This window comes from Bubalus bubalis, chromosome 12 (assembly GCF_019923935.1).
Source record: "Bubalus bubalis isolate 160015118507 breed Murrah chromosome 12, NDDB_SH_1, whole genome shotgun sequence".
NCBI lineage: Eukaryota > Metazoa > Chordata > Mammalia > Artiodactyla > Bovidae > Bubalus > Bubalus bubalis.
In genome coordinates this window covers 10,250,661-10,277,715 of record NC_059168.1, presented here as the reverse complement: position 1 = coordinate 10,277,715, position 27,055 = coordinate 10,250,661, and the positions used below count along the sequence as shown (strand labels likewise).

Here is a 27,055-nt window from a genome sequence, read left to right as displayed (position 1 = left end):
TTGAGAATTAGGGGTTGGTCCTAGATGGGCTTGTGGGACACCATGAGCCAGGTGTACCAGGGAGGACGCTCTGCTGATGTGTACCCATTTTTATCAGACTGGTCAGCCCAGAATGCTTTGGGGCTCTAATGCAGAACCTAGGTCCAGACTAGAGGAATGATGGCAATTAACATGGTTTATTATAGAAAGATGGTGTGGAATGGCTATGCTTATGCACATCCAACAGCAGGTCTAGGACAGAAATATTGCTGGAGGTTTTGATAATTTATACTGTTCTTCTGACTCTGAACTTTTTCTTCTGTGTTCATTCCTATTCCATTTCTTTCTTTTCTTAACCCCAGAAAACTGGTGTGGCTACCAAGATGTACTTTCTGTTGACAAGTGCATGTGTGCTAAGTTGCTTCAATCATGTCTGACTCTTTGTGACGCCACAGACTGTAGCCCAAGCTCCTGTGCCCGTGGGATTCTCCAGGCAAGAATACTAGAGTGGGTTGCCATGCCCACCTCCAGGCAGTCTTCCGGACCTAGGGATCGAACCCGCATCTCTTATGTCTCCTGTTTTGGCAGGTGGGTTCTTTACCACTAGTGCCATCTGGGAAGCCCTCTGTTGACAAGTGCTGACCTTTTATTTCCAACTTGCAGCTAGGTCAACTCCTGCTGATCATCCACACCGGGTGATACCTTCTGTACCATTCCTTTGCAACAACTTTTTGGGCACTAACGTCTGGTTGGGAGACTACCTTGGAAGGGATAACATCTAAAATCATAAGTGCCTGGTGGATTTTTTTTGCCACACCACACAGCTTGCAGGATCTTAGTTCCCCAACCAGGGACTGAAGCTGCACCCCCTACACTGCAAGTGTGGAGTCCTGACTACTAGACTGCCAGGGAAGGAAATGGTGAATTTTGACAGCAGAATGAAACCTATAGATAGCACAGGAGTTAGCAAATCACCTCAGGTTCAGGCCTGAAACAGGTCAGGCTGTATCAATCCTGTCCTTTCTGGGCCATATATTCTGGGATGGGATTGCGAAAAATTAAGACAACAGGAATTAAAACAGAAAAAACTTACTAGCTTATGTAATCTGATTTGGCCACAATATGAGTTAGGATATTTAAATGGAGTGAGATGTTCAAATTTTGTATCTTGGCAATGGAACCCAAAAGGAATTTAAGGCATGGGTAGCTCAGAGGTATAACTTTAGGAAGGACACAGAGGACATATTAACTGACCCAGCCTACAGGGTCAGGATCCCATACCAACAAAGCTCCCTCCTCCCTGAGGTACAAATCTTTTGGCTATGAATTTCATAGCCCACTGTGCCCCAGACATTAGGCACAAAATTCAGAAAACAACTGCTGATCCTTAGGCTCCTGATGAACGATTTCTTCCAATTGGCCTAGTTGTTTTTCAATAATAGGGATATGGCTGAAAAGACTGAACACACCCAGAGAAATACGCAAAAGGCCCAGATGATGGCAGTGGTTTTGATCACTCAAAGGCCAATGAAGGGGAAACTGGTTTTTCTGGACCGGTTTGATCCTTGCAGACCATTAGTCCCATGGGTACCTGGATAGGACCAGTGTACCCTGTGTGGACAGAAGGGGCACCGGAGGGAAGATGGCAATAAACATGCCCTATAGGGCATTGGAAGAGGGAATGCCCCAGACACCAGAGAGCCACGGGCCGTGGCCATTGAGGGTTTTGCAATCAGAAGACTGATGGGGCCCAAGGCCAAAAGTGACTCTGCCTAGAGATACCATCTACATACCTAATGCCTTGCCTCAGGTGGTCACTGATGTAGCAGGCTACTTGATAGAATTCCTTACAGATACTAGTGCTATTAGGGGAGCCACTGACAAAAGCTGTCTGCCCGGACTGGACACAACATTAACCATTTGCATGAGTTATCTTACAACAGGAGGTCCTGGTAAGGAACCTAGAACTAACAAGCTACCACCAACCAGAAAAATTCGGGAAAGGTCAAAAGGAGAGACACTAGTCCATATGTCCTACCAGTTTCCCAGAATCTTCTCACTGGATCCCTCTTGGCTGAGCGATTTGTGTGCTACCAGGAATGACCCTGAGTCAGAATGATTGGCCAGAGACAACCCATCACCATAAAACCCAAGACTGTGAGCCTCGTGGTAAAGCAGTTCTCCTGGGTTCCCTTACCCTGAAGCTCTCTGACTGGGGACACTTCCCAATAAAGTCTCTTGCTTTGTCAGTACATGTGTCTCCTTAGACAATTTCTGAGTATTCGATAAGAGCCCACACAGGGGCCCTAGAAAGGATTCCCTTTCCTGTAACAGTGCAACATTTTCAGTCTTAACCTGAAGAATTGGAAACCTTAGCAATCATAAGGAGTGAAGGGGTGTCAGGGAAGAGGCAGGGGTGCACTTTCCTGGAATGCCTTGTGTGCAACATCAGTGGCCAATGGTTTCTACATTCCTTGCTGTTTGTGCCTGATTGTCCCAACCCTTTAAAGGGAAGAGGTTTATTAACTAAGTTAGGAGTCACTCTGTTTCTCCATGGGCGAGAGAACCACCCTCATCATCTAATGATTCTAACAGAAAGTGGAAAGGAAGAAAATCTGAAGCTAAAGTAGAAGCCTTAGTAGACCCTGGAACGTGGAATATCGAGGTTATTGTTCAGTTGCTCAGTTGTGTCTGACTCTTTGAGACTCCATGGACTGCAGCATGCCAGCCTTCCCTATCCTTCACCATCTCCCAGAGTTTGCTATGTTCTTTAGAGGAAAAAAAAAGAGAGAAAAAGAAGAATGAAGGAAAAAGAAAAGTAACTGTGGGGGTGGGGTGGGGCTGGAATCACGTGTTACCTTTAATTATCATGCTCAGGGTCATTTGATCTAGAAAAGCACCTCATCCTTTGTCTTTCATGACTTTGACGTTTTTCTTGTAGAACCTCTCTCAGTTTTGACTTGTCTGATACATTCTTGGGTTTAGATTTACGAATACCTTCCAAAATTTCAGGACTGTGGCTTTTTCCTGGACTGTTTTAACATTCCAGGTCTATGATCTCTCCTCTATATGTGTAAATAAAAAATCTGTAATGAGTTTAGGGAATTCAATGGTTTAAGAAAATCACTCGATTCAATATTCAGGCTGGCTATGACTTATAAAGTGACGTGTCCTCCTCAATGCATCATATCTGAGGGCATATAATGTATGCTTGTCCTGTTACTGGTGGTGTTAATTTTGATCACTTGTTTAAGGTAATGACTGTCAGGTTTCTCCACTGTAAATGTGCCATTTCCCCTGTTTGCTATTAATAAAAATACTTTGTGGGAGAGATACTTTGAGACTATGCAAATAAGGCTGCCAGACAGATAAAATACAGGAAGCCCAGTTTAATCTGAATTTCCGATAACAGATAAATAGTGTTTTTGTTTTTACTCTGCTGGGTCTTTGTTGCTAGGCAAGGGCTTTCTCTTGTTGAGGTGGGCTGGGGGTTACTCTCTAATTGCGTTGGCTTCTCTTCTTGCAGAGTTGGCAGGCTTCTGCAGTTGCTCTGCACGAACTTAGTTGTCCTGCCATACATGGGGTCTTAGTTCCTGGACCAGGGATGGAACCCTGGTACCCTGCAGGGACGGCAGACTCTTAACCAGTGTACCACCAGGGAAGTCGCCAGATGAAAGTAAAGTATGACTCATCCTCTCAAGTTTAATTGGGCATCTTGTATTTTTGTTTGGAAGATCTAGCAAAACTATATGTAAATCATTTGTTCCTCATCCAACTTCAATCAGTTGTTTTGACATTCATTGATGAGTCTCAATTTTTACTATGATTTTGCCAAATAGTTGTTTTCTAACTGCACCTTTCTTCTACATATACTAGCTGCTATTCCATCTTCCTTTCTTTTTATCCACTCTTAACAGCGTCTGGCACACAGTAGGCACTCAAGATATTTGCTCAATGAATGAATGACTTGTCCGGGCTTCCCTGACAACGGTTTGGCAGGGGCTTGGCTGGCTCAGCCAGTCTAGGCAAGCTCTCCAGTCTTCAGAGTCACGCAGGGGATTCTCCAAGGTAAAGGAAGACAACGATTGGCTCCTTCAGCGGCCCAACAGACTGCAAGTGGAGAGCGCAGGGACCAATGGGTGCCAGCAGGAGGCGAGGCCTGCCACGCTGCAGCGGTATAACCGTGCGGCCAGCGCGCGCATCTTTCCCCGAGCTGACGATGGCTGCAGCCTCCTTTATAACCTCTTTGGTCACCCGACTGCTCCGGTCCGCGCAGAGTGGCCGCCTCCATCAATGCCCTTTCCACCTCTCGGCAGTGCGGTAAGAGGGTCGGCGGGCTGGGTCAGCGCGGAAAACCGAGGGGAGCTGAGCGCCGGCTCGCCTAGGGACGCCTTTCTGAAGCATCTCGGTCCCGGGCGGTGATGGCCACAGAGAGGGGTGTGGCGGGGCGACGCGGCAGCCCCGCGTGGCCTCAGCGTACCGCTAGGGCTCTCGCTCGGCGTGTGGGCTGAGCCCGGGAGCCCGCCTTTCGGGAAGGAGCCGGTCTCCGGCAAAGCTCCGGGCGTTGCCCTGTCTCGAGGCCAGTCCGCCGGTGGGACGGGGCCCACGGTGTGGAGCAGAGGTGCAGGCAGGCTCTGGGACGCAGCATATAGAAGTCACCGGCCAGGACCGACCTTGGCCGTGAAACCGAGAGCTGGAAAGCCGTGACGTTTTGGCGAGCGCGAGTAAGAGTTGTTAAGTGAGCAGCCTCTAGCGACCCGCCCCTTCCCGGAACCCTAGTGGCGGAGAGGGTTAGAACAGTCTGATGAAATACCCCACAAGCTTTGCTCACCCGGTACCAGCACTTCCTCCAGGTTGTGGATGTGGCTCGTGCTGCTCTACAAGCTGTTCCTTTCCCTCCCGAGAGAATAATAAATGTGCAGTGGTCACCGGGATTTTGACTGCAGCCCTCCCGGAGTTGGTCAGTGCCAGATCAAGTAAACTGAGGTGGTGAACACCCGGGAAGAGAAGAGGGAAAGCTCTGTTTGAGTTTTCTTAGGGAGGTTATAAATATTTCATGATCTTTCTGGACCACAAATTCCCATTCTAAACATAGATTGATGAGTTTTGGGGGGAGGGAGAGCTGTGATTTCAGTTCCCTAAATCTATGCACCCTCTTTCCTTTCAGTCTTTAGAGCTTATTTGTAACAGCAGCCCCTTTATCCAGGTACTGTGCTAGGCTGTGCATTATTCAGAGATGGTAAAAAATTATTCTTTCTTTAGTGGAACTTCCCTACCTGTCAAGGGGCAGAACAGTGTGTAATTTCCAATCTGTAAAAATGCTATTAGAGATGTTTTCCAAGGTGCTGTTGGAGCACAGAATGGGGATTAATGCATTAAAAAAAATATTTGAGACTTCCCTGGTGGTACAGTGGATAAGAATCCACCTGCCAATGAAGGAACACAGGTTGGATCCCTGGTCGGGGAAGATTCCGCATGCGGTGGAGCAACTGAGCCCATGTGCCACAAATACTAAGCCTGCCAGTTGCAATTACTGAAGCCCGCTAGCCCTAGAGCCTGTGCTCCCTGGCCACCTGTGCTCCCGGGGCCACAAGAAAAGCCACCACAATGAGAAGCCTGCGCTTGGCAAGAAAGAGTAGCCCCCACTTGCCGCAACCAGAGAAAGCCCTCAGGCAACAACGAAGACCCAGCACAACCAAAAATTAATTAATTAACATAAAAATATTAATTTATTTGGCTGTACTGGGTCTTAGTTGCGGCAAGTGGGATCTAGTTCCCTGACTAGGGATGGAACTGACCCCCTGCAGTGGGAGGTCCGAGTTCTAGCCACTGGACCATCAGGGAAGTCTCTAATCGATTGTTGGAAGATTTCTGGGGAGACATTCAAGGATTTTCTTAGTCTGACCCTGATCTGCCTTTCCAGCGCCATGTTTTATTATTCTCCGTTCTCCTCCCTCTTCCTCCCTTCCTGAGTTCTGGCCATATGCAGTTCCATGATTGAAAAGAGATTTATAAGGAGCTTCTAATTTGTAATCTAAAGAACTGGAACAGTTTGCTCACACTGTCTAGTAACCAGTGTCCTCCTTTCACTTTTCTGGATGAATAGGTTTCCACATCTCTGAAGGAAGTAAGTATATTTAGTATTCAGGGTTCTGATGTATTGCTTTGATTACTGCTAGTTGGTAAAATTAAAACGTCTTTTTAAAAATACAGGTCTGCATGTGTTCCTTTGGGTGGATGGGTGGGGGTAGTGTGAGAGATTTCATGGTTAGATAGTATTGTAGACCATGGGGTATAGAAAAAAAAGAAAAGAACTTTGGAGGCAGAAATTTGTGTTTGAATTTTGTTACTACTGTTTCAGTTTCTTGTTCTATATAATGGGCTTATTATAATAGTCCCAAGTAGCTGAGAGTAATGTATATAAAACTCTAACTAAAATGTTTAGCGTTTAATAAATGTAGAGTTCCATCTCCCTTTGTGTCTTTGTTTACTCATCACTGACTAATTAGTAGATAACAGAACTCTTTCCAAAATAAGTCATGATCATGAATTGTAAATTATATCTGATACTAATTTTTCATGGAAAATCTAGTACTATAATCTATTAAATTAGGAAAGTGAAGATGCTACTGACGGATTTTGGTTTCTAATTTTATTTGGACAGTCCTTCAGTCCTTTCTAGTCAAGCACTTCTAAATAAGTGTTAGCTAATATGGTTAATGGAGAAGGAAATGGCAACCCATTCCAGTGTTCTTGCCTGGAGAATCCCAGGGACTGGGGAGCCTGGTGGGCTGCCGTCTATGGGGTCGCACAGAGTCGGACATGACTGAAGTGACTTAGCAGCAGCAGCATAGTCCTGTTTCTGGAGAAGGCAATGGCACCCCACTCCAGTACTCTTGCCTGGAAAATCCCATGGATGGAGGAGCCTGGAAGGCTGTAGTCCATGGGGTCGCTGAGGGTCGGACATGACTGAGCGACTTCACTTTCACTTTTCACTTTCATGCATTGGAGAAGGAAATGGCAACCCACTCCAGTGTTCTTGCCTGGAGAATCCCAGGGACGGGGGAGCCTGGTGGGCTGCCGTCTATGGGGTCGCACAGAGTTGGACACGACTGAAGTGACTTAGCAGCAGCAATATGGTTAATACATTTTGGATTCCCTGTGGGACTAATTCAGTCTCCATTTCCATTTATTCTGGGGTAGCAGTAACTTTCGGGGAAGGCAATGGCACCCCACTCTAGTACTTTTGCCTGGAAAATCCCATGGCTGGAGGAGCCTGGTAGGCTGCAGTCCATGCGGTCGCTGAGAGTCAGGCACGACTGAGCTACTTCACTTTCACTTTTCACTTTCTTGCATTGGAGCAGGAAATGGCAACCCACTCCAGTGTTCTTGCCTGGAGAATGCCAGGGACGGAGGAGCCTGGTGGGCTGCCGTCTGTGGGGTCGCACAAGGTCGGACACGACTGAAGAAACTTAGCAGTAGCAGCAGCAGCAGTAACTTTACGTGCCCTTCAGCAAAAAAAGTTAAAAAGTTGGGAAATTAGGTAATGAGGTCCTCATAGGACTGTGTTTCACATTTGGCAGAGTTGTGGTCCAAGGAGGAGGGCTAAAATAATTATATTATAAACAATACTTATTGCATTGTGGCTTTGTTTTGGTTCTTGTTACTGTTTGACTCTTTTTTTTTTTTAAAGCATTTGGCATAACATCCAGAACTTGCCTCTGAAATTTGGAACACTGGTTTCTCCCAGGACCCTGTGTCCTTAGCTTTATTGTATCATGCTTAGTCCAAATGTGCTGCTACCATTTTCTCTTAAGTTTACTGCTTTCAAAAAGAACTTTTTAGTGAAGTGAAATCTAACTTCACTCAATATTTTTATAGATCCTTCAGTTCTGTTCAGTTCAGTTCTATTGTATTGTTAAAGATGTGTCTCTGTAAATCTAAAAACAGAAGAGAGTTAGAAATTAATTTTTAGTTAATATATATGCCTAGCACTTTATATCTTATTTCATTCAATATAAATTACTGTCCTAAGCCCTTTTAAACTAATCTTTCACTCTATTTCTGTCCCAGGACAGGTATTTTCGATATTATCATAGATCAAGAATGTTGCCAGGGGTACTTGTATCAGCAAAGCCCTTTTGAAGAAGTTTGCTTCAACCCTAAATCTGAAATGGATTTGTAAATATTAATGTGTTTTCCTTAATTTCCTTAATATTACCATGAATATATATGAAATGCTGTTATATATTTTACACTATACTAGTATCATCAAGTGAAATCTAGGTAAAAGCATTTGGTTTGCTATAAAATTGTGGTATTTTTTAAAAATGTTTATTTATTTAAATAATTTATTCACTTTCCAGGTCTTAGTTGCTGCATATGGGATCTTACTTGTGGCACGCAAACTCTTAGTTGTGGCATGTGGCATCTAGTTCCCTGACCAGGGATTGAACCCGGGACCCCTGCACTGGGAGTGTGGGGTCCTCTTAGCCACAGGACCACCAGGGAAGTCCGTTGATATCATCTTACTATCTCAAAAGATGGAAATACAGATTAATATAAGGTTTAGATATAAAATTACTGCATTACATCTAAGACACTGAGACTTGGTTTAAAGTAGGTATTTAATCACAATGCAACTTAAAAGCAGGCATTGAAGACTTAACAGTGGCCTGGCGAATTAATTATATCTGACCATACAGAATATCCAGTACCTTGATGTCATCCCTGAGTGTTAAATATGTGCTGTTAAAAAAAAAATATGCGCTATAAGGGGAAATAGATTGTTTCGATGTTTCAAAGAATCATGTTCTTAATTATTGTTGAGTTGTAGCATTCCTTATGACATTGGGGACAAAAATCTGAAGGGAAAATCTTGTTTTCAGTGGGGGTCCTTTTTCGTAAGGTACACTTCTTGTTCTATTTGAAGTAATGTGAACTTTACTGTATGGATATATGTGGAAATAAGAAAGCCAGGAATCTTCCACATTGGAACCCAGGAAGAGCTGCATAATCAGTTGTTATTAGGGAGAGATAGGCTTTCAGAGATTTGAACATATTTGAGGGACTACAGGTTCTTCTAGATCTGAGTTGTCTCATTGTCTGTCCCCTAACAAGCAGTTTCTCATCCCTGTGATTCTAGTATGTGAATGTAGATTAGAGAGAGGCTCTTTCTGATCTAGTTCCCTACCACTACTCCTGATGCATAAGCTTTTGCACCAACTAGACTGCAGGCCAGCCTAGAAATTGTTGTTCTGGGCATCAGATACTCACTCCTGGTGTGTCAGCTGTGGATGGGGTACTGAGGTCTTGTGGTAGAGCACACTGCCATCTATGAGATGGATTCGTCCTGGTCCCCCTTCCAATCCCGATTCTTTTTTAAAATAAATAACTGATTAATTTTTGGTTGTGCCAGGTCTTCCTTGCTGTGTGATGGCTTTCTCTAGCTGCTGCACGCGGGGGTTACTCTTCGTTACAGTGCACAGGCTTCTCTTGCTGCAGAGCACGGGCTCTAGGTGTGCGGGCTTCCTCCGTAGGGGCAGCGCACAGGCCATAGAGCGATGGCTTCCCAGCTGTGCCACATGGGCTTAGCTGCCCTGAGGTATGTGGGATTTTCCTGGATCAGGGATTGAACCTGTGTCCCCTGCATTGGAAGGTGGATTCTTATCCACTGTACCACCAGGGAAGTCCACAATCTCTATCCTTCTGAAAAGTCTTTTCGAGGAAGAACTATGGAGAGGAGTTGTTGTGTCTGATTCTTTGCAACCCCATGGACTGCAGCACGCCAGACTTCCCTGTCCTTCACCATCTCCTGGAGTTTGCTCAGACTCATGTCCATTGAGTCGGTGATGCCATCTAACTGTGTCATCCTCTCCTTGTCACGCTTCTCCTTGTGCCCTCAATCTTTCCCAGCATCAGGGTCTTTTCCAATGAGTCGGCTCTTCCCATTAAGTGGCCAAAGTATTAGAGCTTTAGCTTCAAGCAGCAGTCCTTTCAGTGAATTGTCAGGGTTGATTTCCCTTAGGATTGACTGGTTTGATCTCCTTGCAGTCCAAGAGACTCTCAAGAGTCTTCTCCAGCACCACAATTCAAAAGCATCAGTTCTTTGGCGCTCAGCCTTCTTTATGGTCCAACTTTTACATCTGTAAACGACTACTGGAAAAACCATAGCTTTGACTACGGACCTTTGTTGGCAAAGTAACATCTCTGCTTTTTAATATCCTGTCTAGGTTTATCATAGCTTTTCTTCCAAGGAGCAAGTGTCTTTTAATTTCATGGCTGCGGTCACCATCTGCAGTGATTTTGGAGCCCAAGAAAATAAAATCTGTCAGTTTCCACTTCCCCCCTTCTATTTGTCATGCAGTGATGGGGCTGGATGCCATGATCTTAGTTTTTTGAATGTTGAGTTTTAAGCCACCTTTTTCACTCTTCTCTTTCACCCTCATCAAGAGGCTCTTTAGTTCTTCTTTGCTTTCTGCCATAAGGGTGGTGTCATCTGCGTATCTGAGGTTGTTGATATTTCTCCCAAGAATCTTGATTCCAGCTTGTGCATCATCCAGCCCAGCATTTCTCATGATGTACCCTGCATGTAAGTTAAAGAAGCAGGGTGACAATATACAGCCTTGACATACTCCTTTCCTGATTTGGAACCAGTCTGTTGTTCCATGTCCGGTTCTAACTGTTGCTTCTTGACCTGCATACAGATCTCTCAGGAGGCAAGTCAGGTGGTCTGGTATTCCCATCTCTTGAAGAATTTTCCAGTTTGTAGTGATCCACACAGTCAAAGGCTTTAGTGTACATAATCAATGAAGCAGAAATAGATGTTTTTCTGGAATTCGCTTGCTTTCTTGTGATCCAACAAATGTTGGCAATTTGGTCTCTGGTCCTTCTGCCTTTTCTAAATCCAGCTTGTATCTCTGAAAGTTCTCAGTTCACATACTGCTGAAGCCTGGCTTGAAGGATTTTGAGAGTTACCTTGCTAGCATGTGAAATGAGTGCAATTTTGTGGTAGTTTGAACATTCTTTGAGATTGGAATGAAAACTAATTTTTCCAGTCCTGTAGCCACTCCTGAGTTTTCCAAATTTGCTGACATATTGAACATAGCAGTTTATCCAGGTCATTAAGACCTTTTTTGTATAGTTCTTCTGTGTATATGTGCCACCTCTTCTTAATCTCTTCTGCTTCTGTTGAGTCCCCTACCCTTTCTGTCCTTTGTACGTTCCATCCTGCATGAAATGTTCACTTAATATCTCCAGTTTTCTTGAATAGATCTCTAGTCTTTCCTATTCTATTAATTTCCTCTGTTTCTTTGCATTGTTCACTTAAGACTTTCTTAGCTCTCTTTGCTATTCTCTGGAACTCTGCATTCAGTTGGGTATATCTTTCCCTTTCTCCCTTGCTTTTTGCCTCTCTTCTTTCCTCAGCTATTTGTAAAGCCTCCTCAGACAGCCACTTTGCCTTCTTGCATTTCTTTTTCTTTGGGATGGTTGATCACTGCCTCCTGTACAACATTAAACCTCCATCCATAGTTCTTTAGGCACTCTGTCTACCAGATCTAATCCCTTGAATCTATTTGTCACCTCCATTGTATAATCATAAGGGGTTTGATTTAGGTCATACCTGGATGGCCTAGTGGTTTTCCCGATTTTCTTCAATTTTAGCCTGAAATTTTGCAGTAGGTATTGTCCAGTATATTGTTTATTGGTTTAACTGCATAACATCATTTAAATATTTAAAAGTACATATAGATTAAAAGCCAATTCACTAACTGGGAAATGATTCAAAGCATATGACTAGATGCTAACACAGGCAAAATATAAACTACAAATGGCATATAAGCATAAGAACAAACTAACATCATAGCGGTGAGAGATCAAATAAAACATTGCAAGTTAACGACATTTTTTTTTTCCTACAGTTGTCAGACATCAGGAGGCAGGATGGTATAGCATTAAGAACCTAGACTCTGGATTCAGAAGAGCTAAACATGACATCTAGTGACATGATATTCTGTCAAGTAGTAATTATCAGTTACTTAAATTCTCCAAGTTTAGATTAATGGTAGTAATTATTTCAATCAATTTTATTTTCTTAAATATGTAGCTGGACACAGATTTACCACTTGAGTCTCTCTTTCAGATTTTAGTTGTCCCTCGATTAGGAACTACGTAGTCTAATCTAAACTTTTAGTTTGGGAAAGTTTTTTTTCCAGTTTTATTCAGAAGTAATTGACATACATCACATCCTTAGTAACTCAGTAATGAAGAATCCACCTGCAATACAGGAGACGCATGTTTGATCCCTGGGTCAGGAAGATCCCCTGGAGAAGGAAATGGCAACCCACTCCAGTATTCTGCCTAGGAAAAACCCATGAACAGAGGAGCCTGGTGGGCTACAGTCCATAGGGTCTCAGAAAAGCCGGACATGACTTAGCAACTTAACAACAATTGACATACATCTCTGTGTAAGTTTAAGGTATACTGCATGATGGTGTGATTTACATACATTGGGAAATGATTACCACAGTAGGTTTAGTTAAAATTCATCATTTCATATAGATATATGTTTTTAAAAAATATTTATTTCATCCTTGGCTGTGCTGGGTCTTTGTTCCTGTGTGCATTCTTTCTCCAGTTTTGGTGAGCCAGGCTACTCTCTAGTTGTGCTCCAGCTTCTCATTGTGGTGGCTTTTGTCTTCTTGTGGCCCATGGGCTCAGCTGTCCTGTGGCATGTGGGATCTTCTGGGCCAGGGATTAAACCTGTGTCCCCTGAATTGCAAGGCAGATTCTTAACCACTGGTCACCAGAGAAACCCTCATATAGATATTGTTATAAAAATATAAAAATTCTCCTTGTGATGAGAACTCTTAGGATCTCTTATTTTAGCAAGCTTTCTATATATTATACAGCAATGTTAACTAAAGTCTTCACTGTATATAGTACATTATGTCCCTGCTGCTGCTGCTGCTGCTGCTAAGTCACTTCAGTCGTGTCCAACTCTGTGCGACCCCATAGACGGCAGCCCACCGGCTCTGCCGTCCCTGGGATTCTCCAGGCAAGAACACTGGAGTGGGTTGCCATTTCCTTCTCCAGTGCGTGAAAGTGAAGTCGCTCAGTTGTATCCGACTCTTAGCGACTGCATGGACTGCAGCCTTCCAGGTTCCTCCATCCATGGGATTTTCCAGGCAAGAGTACTGGAGTGGGGTGCCATCGCCTTCTCCGACATTATGTCCCTAGTGCTTGTTAATCTTATAACTAGAAGTTTGTACAGTTATCCTTCAGTATATGAGTAGGATTGTTTCAGGAACCCCAAGGATACCAAAATTCCCAGATGCTCTAAGTCCTTTATATAAAATGGCATGGTATTTGTATATAACCTATCCTCCCATATACTTTAAATCATCTCTAGATTATTTATTTATAATACCTAATACCATGTAAATGCTGGGTAGATAGTTGTAAATACAATGTGAATGCTATGTAAATAGTTACTAGCTGCAGGGCAAATTCATGTTTTGCTTTTTGGAATTTCCTTCCAAATATTTCCAACCCATTGGTTGGTGAATCCTTGAATGGGGAACCAATAAATAGAAGGGCCCACTGTGCCTTTTGACCATCTTCTTCCACTTCCTCCTCCCCTTCCACCCAAAGTTTTTGGTACTTAATGACACTTTCGTAGTCTTTATTTATTCTTTACAAAAATTCAAGCCATTTGTTTTTGTGATTCTGTTGCCTTCTGCAGAAATGAAGCTGTTATCATTTCTGGAAGGAAACTTGCTGAGCAGATCAAGCAGGAAGTGCGGCAGGAGGTGGAAGAGTGGGTGGCGTCAGGCAACAAGCGGCCACACCTGAGCGTGGTTCTGGTTGGCGAGAACCCTGCAAGTCAGTCCTATGTCCTCAACAAAACCAGAGCAGCTGCCAGTGTGGGTACGTGTCACTCTCAGACCCCAACTACTGTTAAATTGAGATTTAATCGGAGGCAAACTCTATTGTAACTTACACTTCTTTTTTCTGCTTAGAAAACCCAAACAGAGGAGGCTAATGCGTTCAAATGAATCCAAATATTTGTCAGAAAGAAATCAGGCTGTATGTTGGGGAGGAGGTTTATAGACTAGGACTGGAGGAATATGGTTGGTTTCTCGGTGTCTTCTGGAATGTAATCTGAATTCTGTTACAGGCTAACATTGATAATTGACCTTGAACACCGTTTACATCTGCTTTCCTTGAGCAATGAGTCTGTGACTAAAGTATTTGAGCATGTGGTTGAGGAGACCTCAGTGATGTGGCCTAGAATATAGTCATGGATTTGCAGGAAATGACTCTGGCTTCTTTGAAATAGGCTGTGGTTTCTCCACCAATGGGTTCCAAAGCCAATTAAAGCATACAGTTTAGCAGTGGTTGAGGGTTTGGATGCAGAAGGAGCAGGTCTGAGTGATGGGAGGTTTGGGTTCCAGGTCTCACTGTCCTGGAGACTGTGTGGCCACAGGTCAGAGGTGAGGAGGCTCAGCTGTGCCCCTGCCTGCTTCTCTGTGGGTCAGTGGTCTGAGCACTGTGTGCCCACCCTTCTGAAGGGCTGTGAGACCGCTGCACCGTGAGCCCTTGGCATACTCTGTTCTTTATCACTGAGGATTGAGGCCTCCTGCCCTCTTCATTGAAAAACCTGTAGGGTTTCTCTAGTAGTTCAGTGGTAAAGAATCTACCTGCTAATGCAGGAGACACAAGTGCAGTCCCTGATCTGGGAAGAGCCCATGTGCCATGGATCTGCTAAGCCCATGCCCCTCACAACTGTTGAGCTCCACAAGGGAAGCCTTGTTGCAATGAGCCTGCGCACTGCAGCTGGAGAGCAGACCCTGCTGACCGCAACTAGAGAAAAGCCCACGCAGTAACAAAGACCCAGCATGGCCAAAGTAATTATAAACAAAATTATAAAAGTAAAACCTTCAGAACGTCTAGAAACCAGTAAGCTATGGCTTTCTAAAACTTTGGAATGGGAGGTAGCATGGTATAGCGGGAAGAACATGGACTTTGGAACTGCAAAGACTGGCTTTGTCACTAGCCGGCTTATATTTCAGTTTCTCTGGGCCTTGTCTATAAGATGAGGTTAATGAAGATTATGTAGAATAATACATAGAAAGTACCAAGCTAGTACTCTTTTAGTGTTTTGTTTGAGAAGTTACCTCTCACAAGGTTACCTCTGTGAGCCTGTTTAAGCTTTCCAGCTACCAGGGTGGTTGTGATGATTAAAAGCCTTGCTGATAGCGTGGCAGGCAGTGTAGCCTTGCCCCAATAAATGCCTCTATTTTATTTTATTCTTTTATTCTTCGAATACTTTTGCCTAAAATTCTTTAGAAGTTTTTACTGGAGTATAATTCTTTTTACAGTGTTGTGTTTCTTTCTTCTTATAGCAAAGTGAATCAGTCATTGTTCTTCAGTTACCAGTTGTGTCCAACTCTTTGCTACTCCATGGACTGCAGCACTCCAGGCCTCCCTGTCCCTCACCATCTCCCAGAGTTTGCCCAGTTTCATGTCCATTGAATCGGTGATGCCATCCAACCATCTCATCCTCTTTTGCCCTCTTCTCCTCCTGCCCTCAATCTTTTCCAGCATCAGGGTCTTTTTCAATGAGTCAGCTGTTCGCGTCAGGTGGCCAAATTATTAGAGCTTCAGCATCAGTCCTTCCAATGAGTATTCAGGGTTGATTTCCTTTAAGATTGACTGGTCTTTTTTCCTTGTTTTCCAAGGGACTTTTGAGTCTTCTCCAGCACCACATTTTGAAGGCATCAGTTCTTCGGCACTCTGCCTTCTTTATTTTCCAGCTCTCACATCTCTTCATGACTATTGGAAAGACCATAGCCTTGACTATACAGACCTTTGTCAGCAAAGGGATGTCTTTGCTTTTTAACACACTGTCTAGGTTTGTCATAACTTTCCTGCCAAAAAATACTAGTCTTTTAATTTCATGGCTGCAGTCAGCATCCACTGTGATTTTAGAGCCCAAGAAGAGGAAATCTGTCACTGCTTCCATCTCCTCCCCTTCTCTTTGCCATGAAGTGATGGGACTGGATGCCATGTTGTTAGTTTTTTTAATATTGAGTTTTAAGCTGGCTTTTTTCCTCTCCTCCTTCACCCTCATCAAGCGGCTCCTTAGTTCCTCTCTGCTTTCTGCAATTTAAGTGGTATCATCCATGTATCTGAGGTTGTTGATATTTCTCCCAGCAATCTTGATTCCAGCTTGTGCTTCATCCAGCCTGGCATTTTGCATGATGTACTCTGTGTATAAGTTAAATAAACAGGGTGACAATAAACAGCCTGTCATACTCCTTTCTCAATCCTGAACCAGTCAGTTGTTCCATGTCTGGTTCTAACTGTTGCTTCTTGACCTGGGTACAGATTTCTCAGGAGGCAGGTAAGATGTTCTGGTATTCCTATTTAAGAGTGTTTCACAGTTTGTTATGATCTACACAGTCAAAGGCTTTAGCATAGTTAATGAAACAGAGATAGATTTTTTCTGGAATCCCCCTGCTTTCTCTGTGATCCAGTGTATGTTGGCAGTTTGATCTCTGGTTCCTTTGCCTTTTCTAAACCCAGCTTGAACATCTGAAAGTTCTCACTTCATGTAGTGCTGAAGCCTAGCTTAGAAGATTTTGAGCATAACCTTACTAGCATGGGAGATGAGTGTAATTGTCCAGTGGTTTGAACATTCTTTAGTACTGCCCTTCTTGGGAAGATGATTGATCTTTTCCAGTCGGTGGCCACTGCTGGGCTTTCCATATTTGCTGACATATTGAGTGCAGCACTTTAATAGCATCATCATTGAGGATTTTAAATAGTTCTGCTGGAATTCCATCACCTCTATTAGTTTTATTGGCAGCAGTGCTTCCTAAGGCCCACTTGACTTCACATTCCAGGATATCTGGCTCTGAGTGAGAGACTACACCATCGTGGTTATCTGGGTCGTTAAGATCTTTATTGTACAATTCTTCAGTGTATTCTTTCTATCTCTTCTTGATCTCGCCTGCTTCTATTAGGTCTTTACCATTTCTGTCCTTTATTGTGGCCGTCTTTGGATGACATGTTCCTTTGATATTTCTAGTTTTCTTGAAGGGATCTCTAGTCTTACCCTTTTGTTGTTTTCCTCTGTTTCTTTGCATTGTTCATTGAAGAAGGCCTTCTTGTCCCTCCTTGCTATTCTCTGGAACTCTGCATTTAGTTGGTATACCTTTCCCTTTCTCCCTTGTTTTTTGTTTCTCTTCTTTCCTCAGCTATTTGTAAAGCTGTCGTATGTATACATATATCCTCTCTTTTTTGGATTTCCTTCCTATTTAGGTCACGCAGAGCATTAAGTAGAGTTCCCTGGGCTATACAGCTGTTCTTGTTGTTGTTAATCACCAAGTCGTATCCGACTCTTTGCAACCCTGTGGACTGTAACACACCAGGCTCCTCTCTCCATGGAATTTCCAAGTCAAGAATTCTGGAGTGGGTTGCCATTTTCTTCTCCAGGGGATCTTCCCTACCCTGGTGTCAAACCCACATCTTCTGCATTGGCAGGTGGATTCTTTACCACTGAACCACTAGGGAAGCCTTGTGCTATATAGTAGGTTCTCATTCATTATCTCTTTTATACAGACCACCTTACTTGCCTCCTGAGAAATCTGTATGCAGGTCAAAAAGCAACAGTTAGAACCAGACATGGAACAAGTGACTGTTTCCAAGTTGGGAAAGGAGTATGCCAAGGCTGTATATTGTCATTTAACTCATATGCAGAGTACATCTTGTGAAATGCCAGACTGGATGAAGCACAAGCTGGAATCAAGATTGCTGGGAGAAATATCAATAACCTCAGATATGCAAATGATACCGCCCTTATGGTGGAAAGCAAAGAGGAACTGAAGAGCCTCTTGATGAAAAGTGAAAGAGGAGAGTGAAAAAGCTGGCTTAAAACTCGACATTCAAAAAAGTAAGAACATGGCATCTGGTCCCATCACTTCATGGCAAATAGATAGGGAAACAATGGAAACAGTGACAGACTTTATTTTCTTTGGCTCCAAAATCACTCTGGATGGTAACTGCAACCATGAAATTAAAAGATGCTTGCTTCTTGGAAGAAAAGCTATGACAATCCTCAGATCAGATCAGTCGCTCAGTCGTGTCTGACTCTTTGCGACCCCATGAACCACAGCATGCCAGGCCTCCCTGTCCATCACCAACTCCCGGAGTTCACTCAGACTCATGTCCATCGAGTCAGTGATGCCATCCAGCCATCTCATCCTCTGGAGTCCCCTTCTCCTCTTGCCCCCAATCCCTCCCAGCATCAGAGTCTTTTCCAATGAGTCAACTCTTCGCATGAGGTGGCCAAATTATTGGAGTTTCAGCTTCAGCATCATTCCCTCCAAAGAAATCCCAGGGCTGATCTCCTTCAGAATGGACTGGTTGGATCTCCTTGTAGTCCAAGGGACTCTCAAGAGTCTTCTCCAACACCACAATTCAAAAGCATCAATTCTTCAGCGCTCAGCCTTCTTCACAGTCCAACTCTCACATCCATCCATGACCACTGGAAAAACCATAGCCTTGACTAGACGAACCTTTGTTGGCAAAGTAATGTCTCTGCTTTTGAATATGCTATCTAGGTTGGTCATAACTTTCCTTCCAAGGAGTAAGCGTCTTTTAATTTCATGGCTGCAATCACCATCTGTAGTGATTTTGGAGCCCAGAAAAATAAAGTCTGACACTGTTTCCACTGTTTCCCCATCTATTTCCCATGAAGTGATGGGACTGGATGCCATGATCTTCATTTTCTGAAAGTTGAGCTTTAAGCCAACTTTTTCACTCTCGACTTTCACCTTCATCAAGAGGCTTTGTAGTTCCTCTTCACTTTCTGCCATAAGGGTGGTGTCATCTGTATATCTGAGGTTATTGATATTTCTTCTGGCAACCTTGATTCCAGTTTGTGTTTCTTCCAGTCCAGCGTTTCTCATGATGTACTCTGCATATAAGTTAAATAAACAGGGTGACAATATACAGCCTTGACGTACTCCTTTTCCTATTTGGAACCAGTCTGTTGTTCCATGTCCAGTTCTAACTGTTGCTTCCTGACCTGCATACAAATTTCTCAAGAGGCAGGTCAGGTGGTCTGGTATTCCCATCTCTTTCAGAATTTTCCACAGTTTATTGTGAGCCACACAGTCAAAGGCTTTGGCATAGTCAGTAAAGCAGAAGTAGATGTTTTTCTGGAACTCTCTTGCTTTTTCCATGATCCAGCGGATGTTGGCAATTTGATCTCTGGTTCCTCTGCCTTTTCTAAAACCGGCTTGAACATCAGGAAGTTCATGGTTCACATATTGCTGAAGCCTGACTTGGAGAATTTTGAGCATTACTTTACTAGCGTGTGAGATGAGTGCAATTGTGCGGTAGTTTGAGCATTCTTTGGCATTGCCTTTCTTTGGGATTGGAATGAAAACTGACAATCCTAGACAGCATATTAAAAAGCAGAGACATTACTTTGCTGACAAAGGTCCGTCTAGTCAAAGCTATGGTTTTTCCAGTAGTCATGTATGGGTGTGAGAGTTGGACCTTAAAGAAAGCTGAACACCGAAGAATTGATGGTTTTGAACTGTAGTGTTGGAGAAGGCTCTTGAAAGTCCCTTGGACTGCAAGAAGATCAAACCAGTCAATCCTAAAGAAAATCAATCCTGAATTCATTGGAAGGACTGATGTTGAAGCTGAAACTCCAATACTTTGGCCACCTGATGCGAAGAACTGACTCATTGGAAAAGACCCTGATGCTGGCAAAGATTGAAGGCAGGAGGAGAAGCTGATGACAGAGGATGAGATGGTTGGATGGCATCACCGACTCGATGGACATGAGTTTGAGCAAGCTCCGGGAGTTGGTGATGGACAGGGAAGCCTGGTGTGCTGAAGTCCATGGGGTCACAAAGTGTCAGACAGTAGTGAGTGACTGAACTGAAACTGAAAGCTAAACAGAAAAGAAAAAATAAATTAAAAAAACAAACTCAAAGAAAAGCTCTGTGTGTGCTCCTTCCACTAGGGTCTGCTCTTGAAGCTGGCCCAGAGCACACGTGTCAGCACAGGCTGACTGGAGCATAGGCTTCCGTGGGCATGTCCGCAGGGGCTGGAGCAACTGGAAGAAGCCTTGGAAGTGGGCAGCCCTCTGCCTGCCTGGACCCATGACTCATGGAGGCTTTGAGCAGGGGTGGTGCTTGGGTCCACTGGGACCCCAGCAGCCAGAGGAGGCCTTGGTGAAGGTGGGGCTCAGGCTGGAACCCCAGCAGGCTTGCCAGGGCCTGAGCAGACTGGGGAGACTGTGGCTTGAGAGGTGAGCGAGCCTGCCACACCTCCTGGGCAGGCGTGTGCTCCCATTACTGCCCGAGGAAGCTGGGTTGGTGGGCCGGGAAAGGTTCTGCTGTGGTGGCCCCACCCTTCATGTGCCACTCAACAATGGTGCCTTGCTCCCATTGTGGCCCAAGACCCTCCTCCCACCAACACCCCAGGCCATCCCCTTACCACCAACTGCTGTCCCCTCCCCGGATCCACTCCCCAAATCCCACTCTGCAGCACCCAGCCCTCCTCCCCACCAGGAGACACACAGACTGGGGTGTGAAGGGCTGCGGCATGGGCTGTGTGCACAGGCTCCACTCCATCCTGCCCCCACACACTGGCTGCTGCATTCCCCTCCCATCCTGAGGTCCCCCTAAGGTCCTTGCCTTTCCCTGCTGACCCCCCACTGTGAGGATGCTTCCCTGAGTGTGGGATTGATTCCTCTCCCCCAGCTTCCCCCAGGGGTGCTGGTTCTGTCCTGCCTCCACTGTTCCCCGCTTCCTTCCCACACCCTACCTGGGAAGGACACTAAACAGAAAAGAAAAAAAAATTTTTTTTCTTTCTGAAATAAAGATTGCGCTGGGACTCCTCCCATCCCCCTAGGTGTCCAAGGCCCTCTGCCAGTGCCCAGCACGCACTCCAGAAGAACTTCTCCGACGCACCTCTGACACAGCGTGAGGAGACGTGAACTGTGTGTTCTCCTACTCCGCCATCTTCCATAGTCTATTTTTTTTTTAACCTTGAAAATTTCTTATAGGAATCAACAGTGAGACCATTCTGAAACCAGCTTCAATTTCAGAGGAAGAACTGTTGAATTTAATCAATAAACTAAATAATGATGATAATGTAGACGGCCTCCTTGTTCAGCTGCCTCTTCCAGGTGAGATTTACATAGCACTATTGAAACTGATCTGAGGCGTGGAGAGGCTTGTTTAGTTTATACAATTGTCTCCTCATATGTATTTGTCTTAAAGAAAGGGGAGGTAAACTCAAGAGAGTGAGTATGTTGTTAGATACGGGACCGACCTACTCAGAATACCAATTACTCCCTGACTTGGTATTGAGGTCTTAATACAAAGGACAGTGGAGGGAAGTGGTTTGGGGAGGACAAGAGGACACTGGTTTGGTCTTGGCATTTGGCTTTGCTTGCTGTGTGTTCCTAACGCACAGATGAATAAATTGCAGGGTGAGTTATAGAAGGGGAATGGGTTTTTACCACAAACCGAGTACTCTGGAGTCAAGCAGTGCTATGTAACAGTGATTTGACCACTGCTCTGATTTCTTTTTCAGAGCACATTGATGAGAGAAAGGTCTGCAATGCTGTTTCTCCAGACAAAGATGTTGATGGCTTTCATGTAATTAATGTAGGGCGAATGTGTTTGGACCAGTGTTCCATGTTACCAGCTACTCCATGGGGTGTGTGGGAAATAATTAAGCGAACTGGTAGGTATCTCCATCTCAGTATTATCAAAATATACTTACGAAATGGTAAAAATTCCTACAGAACAAACAGTGGAACCCCCCCGCTCAGATCATCTAGTCCTACTCCCCAGAGCCTAACTCCCTTAGCAATTGCCTGCAACTGTTTTTGCTGCTTCATCCAGGAAACTCTGAAGGAAACTGAAGCTTTGATAGTGGTGATGGTGCGCATTCGTATAACGTTTTGCAGCTTCTGTTTCCCTTCAGCTTTCACTATGTGTAGCAAGTGATGGTTCAGTTGACCGATGAGTCAATGAGCTGGTGGTTTCCTTCATTATCAAAATTAGAGTCACATCCTAAGGTGTCAGTCTTCCTTTTTCTTAGGTGCTCTAAGATAATCTGGCACTGTGTGAAATGCAAATATATTTATTTTTTGTAGGCATTCCAACCCTAGGGAAGAATGTGGTTGTGGCCGGAAGGTCAAAAAATGTTGGCATGCCCATTGCAATGTTGCTGCACACAGATGGGGCCCATGAACGGCCCGGAGGTAAGAAGATTGCTCTCAGGAGGGTGTCCTCCTCTCCCTTGTGAGAGAGACTGCCCTGTGGATGCTTGGAAGTGTTTGTTAAGCTTTATTTGTCTTTGTTATAATTTTGTTAATAGGTACTTTGGGAGTAATCTTGGTGGAAGAAGATGTACTCAGTGTTACTCGAGAGTTAATTTATATTCACTAGTATGGCACCCCACTCCAGTACTCTTGCCTGGAAACTCCCATGGACAGAGGAGCCTGGTAGGCTTCGGTCCACGAGGTCGCTAAGAGTCAGGCACGACTGAGCGACTTCACTTTCACTTTTCACTTTCATGCATTGGAGAAGGAAATGGCAACCCACTCCAGTGTTCTTGCCTGGAGAATCCCAGGGATGGGGGAGCCTGGTGGGCTGCTGTCTATGGGGTCACACAGAGTCGGACATGACTGAAGCAAATTAGCAGCAGCAGCAGCAGCAGTATGGAACTAGTTCAGAAGTAGATATGTCTCAGAAATTTGAGTTTTGAGTGGAAGCATGGTTATAGACAATTAGAATTTTCAGTTATGGCTTTGATAGTTGGAGTTAAGAAGTATAACTTATTCAAAATTAGTATCCTGATCTGTGCCATTTGATAGGAAAAAAAGACCTTAGACCATTGCGAAGGGTTGAATTCATATGACTGTAATGTGCCATCATTATGTCAAATTCTATTAATTTGAGAAAAACTCTCAAATCAAAGTTATATGATTATCATAATATGACCATCCATGATTATATCAGACATAAAATATATCAGAACTAAATATTTCCACATATCTTTCAGCACACTTTTAAGAAAAATCCTTGAGTAATTCTAGTGACATTTTGTTAGAAAGACTGTTAAAAAGGATAAGGAATAAATCTAATGATATACGACTCCAAAGGGTAGAGCTAGGACCAACAGGTAAAAGTTACAAGAAATTGAGTATTAGTTGTTGTTGTTATTTTTTAATGATGATTGGCTGCCCAGAAAGTATGGTGTAAGATTTGTCAGTTATTTTTTCAGAGGTCTTGAATGTCTGGCATGGTTTGCCTAGTTGAGGTCTAATCCCTTCCTGCTTTGATTCAGAAACAAGACGTCTGTTTCTTAACTCATAGGCGATGCCACTGTCACGATATCTCATCGCTACACTCCTAAGGAGGAGCTAAAGAAACACACAGCTCTTGCAGATATTGTGATCTCCGCTGCAGGTGAGAGCACAGGGAGGGGGTGGAAGCACCTTGCTCAGAGGAGGAAGGTGGACCTCTTATCTTCGAATTTGCCTGCTGCCCTGCCGTTTTATTCTATATTCCCCTAGGTTTGACCATAATGTCAAAGCTGCTTACAAAGATGAGAGTTGTGGTTGGAATACCGATTTCTGGCTTTCCATTATATATTTGATGGATAAATGTTATTTCTACAGCCTCAAAATATTTCTGTTCACTATATGAAGTTTAATTGTTTCCCTGGTTAAGAGTTTTTATCAGTTTTTATAAAACAAGCTAATTCATTCTTGCAGGTGTCTTGAAATTGATAAGAATCTTACAGGTGGAATATTCTTTTCAGTACTAAATTGATCATTCCTATCTCCTTTTTTAGGTATTCCAAATCTGATCACAGCAGATATGATCAAGGAAGGAGCAGCTGTCATTGATGTGGGAATAAATAGAATTCAAGATCCCATAACTGCTAAACCCAAGTTGGTTGGAGATGTAGATTTTGAAGGTAACTTTTTAAAATATAAAAATCAATAAATACTACTTTTATTGGACAATTAGGGCAGACTATTTACTTTTTCTTTAACTTTTAAACTTATATTACCTTGATTATTACCATTTATTATCATTTTTACCATTATCATTATCATTATTACCAATTATTATCATGCTTTCCATGATAATTAAGAGAAATCTTTTAAAAAATTATAGTCATTCTAGAATTTAGGTGTTTGTATCATCAAATTATGGAGAACAAATATAAAGTTTTCAGGAAATTTCTTTCTTCTCTTTAGGGTTATTCTATAATGAAAACAAGACTTTTAATAAGTCTGAAAATTTAATGAAGTGATTTTTCTAAACCAATGAGTCTCCTAAAAAGTATTACAGACTTCTCATTTTCGTACTGACAGAAGAGATCTCAGACTTGCAATATTAAAAGTCCAGGAAAAAGCCATATTACTAAAATTTTGGAATTCCCTGATAGATTTCTCCTTTCAGTTCTGAATTTATCTGAATTTTATGCTGATAATTCTATTTCTAGCTTTCTATTTCTTCTCAAGCAGTCAGACCCAAGCCTAGGTATCTAAGTAATTTTTCCCTTTAGATTGGATTAAAAAAATTCTTTTTACTTTCCAGAAAATTACTTTGCTTGGTGCTTTGGGCAAACAGTATAGTTAAATAAATAGAATAAAATTAAGAAAATATTGTAAGCAGGTTTTAATTGAAGTAATCCTTATTATTATTATAGTTACACTTCCATACAGTTAACTACTGAGATGTTTCTTTTTAAACTGATTTAATATGGAGGAAAAGTATGGCTGGTTATTTAAGTATATTCATTGAACAACTCTGCTTATTATATGCATGTTATTTTATTATTGGTTTTTTTCTTGGCCACACTGCACAGCATGTGGGATCTTTGTTCCCTGTGAGTGCTCAGTTGCTCAGTTGTGTCTGACTCTTTGCAACCCCATAAACGATAGCCCACCCGTCTCCTCTCTCCATGGGATTTTCCTGGCAGGAACACCAGAGTGGGTTGCTGTTTCATCCTCCAGGGGATCTTCTGACCCAGAGATTGAACTCAAGTCTCCTGTGTTGCCTGCATTGCAGGCAGATTCTTTACCACTGAGCCACGGGGGAAGCCCTTAGTTCCCTGACCAGGTATCAAACCTGTACCCCCTGCAGTGGAAGCTCAGAGTTCCAACTACTGGATCGCCTGGGAAATCCCTAAATGTGTGTTACTTTGTTAATATGTTCAAAAGCCCTTGTTCTTGGGTATTGTAGATGTGATTTTTTTTTTAAAATGAGTTTGAGGTTTATTGAGATGCTTATGTATATTATTGCTTTTTCTTTGAATGCTTCTTCCATGATATGTTAAAGTACATAGAGTTCCTTTGCCATAATTAAAGAGTTTGCCTGTCTTATCTCTGTGTAGGAGTCAAGAAGAAAGCAGGTTACATCACTCCAGTCCCTGGGGGTGTTGGTCCCATGACTGTGGCAATGCTGATGAAGAATACCATTATTGCTGCAAAAAAAGTGCTGAGGCTCGAAGAACAGGAAGTACTGAAGTCTAAGGAACTTGGAGTAGCAAGTAATTAACTATTGTGTCTTCTGTGTCATGAACAGCACTCCAAGCCAGTTCAAGAGGAAAACCAGGTCAATAGAAATGCAGTATTTTTTCTTTACTTACATGGCTTTAAATAATGCTTTGTATTTATTGTAAGCTTAAATGAGTGTGTTTTTGCACACGTAGCTCTGCGATAACCTACCAGGGAGCATGCCACTGTCGTGCTGGTCATGTGATCCAACCAAGAGAAACATTACCCTAGAGATTAACAGGGAGGACCCTGTCCCCCTGAGAATGGCTGCTTAACTTTGTCAGGCCTCTTCAGTTGAAATTTGTCTTCTTTAGAAAGGCAGCTGTGCTCACCATTATACCACCAATGCTGCCCAGGCTTGGCTTTTCTACGATTGCATTTCCCAAGTGCTATTCCAATAATGAGTTGATACTCACTTTAGGTTCCAAGCCTTTTGAGTTCAACTGGTCAAACCAAAGGAAAAATGTTACTAGAGAAAATTAGGGAAAAGTTAAAGAAGAAAGAAATGGTAATTGAGTAGAAAAAAATTTACCCTAATTTATATATGTATTGATGATAAAGAAGGAAAACTGCATGTTGATAGTCTCCCTATCATTTTGTGACTCAGTCATTGGGAAGATGTCTGGGGTTTTCCCATTTGCTATTGGCCCTTGTTTTATGTTCATTACCACTTGGAGTCTCCCCATTTTACTTTTCTAGGATTGAAAGGCTTATTTTATAAATTATTCGTGTGTGTTGTCATATTTGACTTTTCCTATATCCTCAAACTTCACTGTCAAATTTTTATACTGTTAGAAGTGTCTGTATGGTTTCTTTAGCGTATCTTGAAACCTATTTTTGGAAAACATAACTTGGGCTTGATAATCATTAGGGCAGCTATATATAAGTATGGAACTTACTTTTCCACCAAAGAACTGTCAACAGCTGGCAGCTTTTCTCTGCTGCACCTGTTGGCTTTCCTTGATCAATTTTTGACAGAGTTAATACTGAATTTAATCAGACTTTATTAAGGGACTTTTTTGCATCATTTTGATTTTTTAAATAAAACACTTCTGACTTGATATGGAATGAGTTTCTGAAATACTTCATCTTTCTGCTACTATCTTCTTGTGACCTAATTTTTCTCATTGGATGTAATCAATTTAAATATTCCTGTATTTGGTAACATCCAATCTTATGCCTTTAACAAATTGGTTTAAAGAGCTGTGGAGAAAGCAGCCTAGTCCTTTTAATTGTACATCCCAAGCCAGAAGTTTCATCTGTAAGATTCATTTCAGTGGTTAGTCTTGTTCTGAGTATTTTAAACCATATGTTCAATTTACACAGGACTTCTTGATGTGTTTTGCCAAATCTCCCCCTCCTCCACATTATATATATAAATTTTTTTCCTGTGTGTGTGTGTGTGTTTAAAACATTAGATTGCACAGATCGGAAGGTATTTGCTGTGGCAGGCATATT

The 27,055-nt window shown here is 42.9% G+C and overlaps 1 protein-coding gene across 1 annotated transcript; it reads left to right on the top strand.

The window, feature by feature from the left end:
- Positions 1-4,141: 4,141 nt before the first annotated feature.
- On the top strand, positions 4,142-26,981 carry MTHFD2 (methylenetetrahydrofolate dehydrogenase (NADP+ dependent) 2, methenyltetrahydrofolate cyclohydrolase). The gene is made up of 8 exons (XM_006045423.4): positions 4,142-4,299; positions 13,724-13,908; positions 21,074-21,196; positions 21,607-21,759; positions 22,175-22,282; positions 23,400-23,492; positions 23,881-24,006; positions 25,435-26,981. The coding sequence occupies exons 1-8, from the start codon at positions 4,199-4,201 to the stop codon at positions 25,596-25,598; spliced, it is 1,053 nt and encodes a 350-aa protein (XP_006045485.2). The 5' UTR covers positions 4,142-4,198; the 3' UTR covers positions 25,599-26,981.
- The last annotated feature ends 74 nt before the right edge of the window (positions 26,982-27,055 follow it).

What these genes read in the sequence shown, in the direction of transcription:
- MTHFD2 (XM_006045423.4), top strand. Translation starts at nt 4,199, where the DNA reads ATGGCTGCAGCCTCCTTTATAACCTCTTTGGTCACCCGACTGCTCCGG. An exon ending in CAGAGCAGCTGCCAGTGTGG is followed by an intron (nt 13,909 to 21,073) that starts GTACGTGTCACT and finishes AATTTCTTATAG; the next exon opens with GAATCAACAGTGAGACCATT. An exon ending in TATTGTGATCTCCGCTGCAG is followed by an intron (nt 23,493 to 23,880) that starts GTGAGAGCACAG and finishes CTCCTTTTTTAG; the next exon opens with GTATTCCAAATCTGATCACA.